General features: G+C 42.6%; 1 protein-coding gene across 1 annotated transcript in view; it reads left to right on the top strand.

Moving 5' to 3' along the window:
• The first annotated feature begins 1,262 nt into the window (after positions 1–1,262).
• Positions 1,263–1,309, top strand: part of LOC103208947 (MRG domain binding protein) — a 4,515-nt gene continuing 4,468 nt past the window's right edge. Inside the window, exon 1 of the mRNA XM_007954712.1 lies at positions 1,263–1,299. Coding sequence (XP_007952903.1) covers positions 1,263–1,299 — 37 coding nt within the window. The remainder of the gene's footprint in view (positions 1,300–1,309) is intronic.

The following is a 1,309-nucleotide window of genomic DNA, read 5'->3' as shown; positions in this document are numbered from 1 at the left end:
AAAAAAATTTAAAAAAAAAAAGAATTTCCTTTCTAGCAATCTCACATAAACCGGATCATGCAGTATGGATTCTTTTGTGACTTGTTTCTTTTACTCAGTGCGTTTTTTAGATTCATCTATGTTATAGTATGTATTACAGTTTCATTCTTTTTCATGGCTGAACAATATTCCCTGGCATGGATGGATCACATTGTGTTATCCATTCATCTGTTAATGGACATTTGGGAAGTTTTTCGTTTCGGTTACAGTGAATGTCCTGTTATGAACATTCTTGGACACATTTTTGTGTGGACATAGATTTTCTTTTCTCTTCTGTAAATACCTACAATTGGAATGGCTAGGCCCAATAGCCCTTCTGCTTGACCATTTGAGGGACTACCACACTGTTTCCACAGCAGCTGAACCATTTTACATCTCATCAGCAATGTACTACCATTCCAGTTTCTCCACATCTCCCAAGCACTTGTCGGTTTCTTGGTTTTGTTTTTGTTTCCTTATTCTAGCCATCCTAGTAGGTGTGGTGTGGTCTCATTGTGGTTTTAATTTGCATTTCCCTGATGGCTAATGGGGAGCTCTGGTGGCATAGTGCCTGAGACATTTGACTGCTAACCAGAAGGATAATGGTTCAAACCCACCAGCCACTCCTTGGAAGAAAGGTTGGGCAACCTACTTCCATAGTGATACCGCCTGGGAAACCCAAGGAGGGGTCCCTATGAGTCCCAATCTACCCGACGGCAGTGAGTTCGGTTTGGTTTGGATGACTAATGATGTTAAACACTCTTCGTGTGTTTATTGGCCATCTGTGTATCTTCTTTGGAGCGATGTCTGTAGAAACATTGTCATTTCTAAATTGGGATGTTGTTTTATTACTGAGTTGCAAGAAATCTTTATATATTCTGGATACAAGTCTTTTATCAAATGCGACCTGCAAATATTTTCTCCCATTCTGCAGGTTGTCTGTTCACTTTCCTAACGATGTTCTTTTTCGTTTCATTGTACTTTATTGTAAACCACCTCCATCCCAGCCCCTATGTGTAGTTTCTACATGTAAGTTTCACTAACATTGATCACACTGTTTAAGTGTGCAACCATTCTCCCTATCCTTTCCCAAATAGATAATGTTCTTAAAAAAAAAAAAAAAGTGTTTTGATTTGTGCTTTTAAAAACTCCAGATTACTTAGTGCGGATCCCCTATGTGGGCGCTGCTTGGCCTGTGGTGGCCGCCAGGGGGCGCGGCGGGAGCGCGCGTGCCCTGAGCCACGATGCGCCTGCGCGGCTCCGTGCACGGGCCCGAGCGCCGTCCGCGGCC

This window comes from Orycteropus afer, unplaced genomic scaffold, assembly GCF_000298275.1.
Source record: "Orycteropus afer afer isolate SDZICR_OR568_19922 unplaced genomic scaffold, OryAfe1.0 scaffold00469, whole genome shotgun sequence".
In the NCBI taxonomy this organism is placed as follows: domain Eukaryota; kingdom Metazoa; phylum Chordata; class Mammalia; order Tubulidentata; family Orycteropodidae; genus Orycteropus; species Orycteropus afer.
This window is presented reverse-complemented; position numbering and strand designations above follow the sequence as displayed.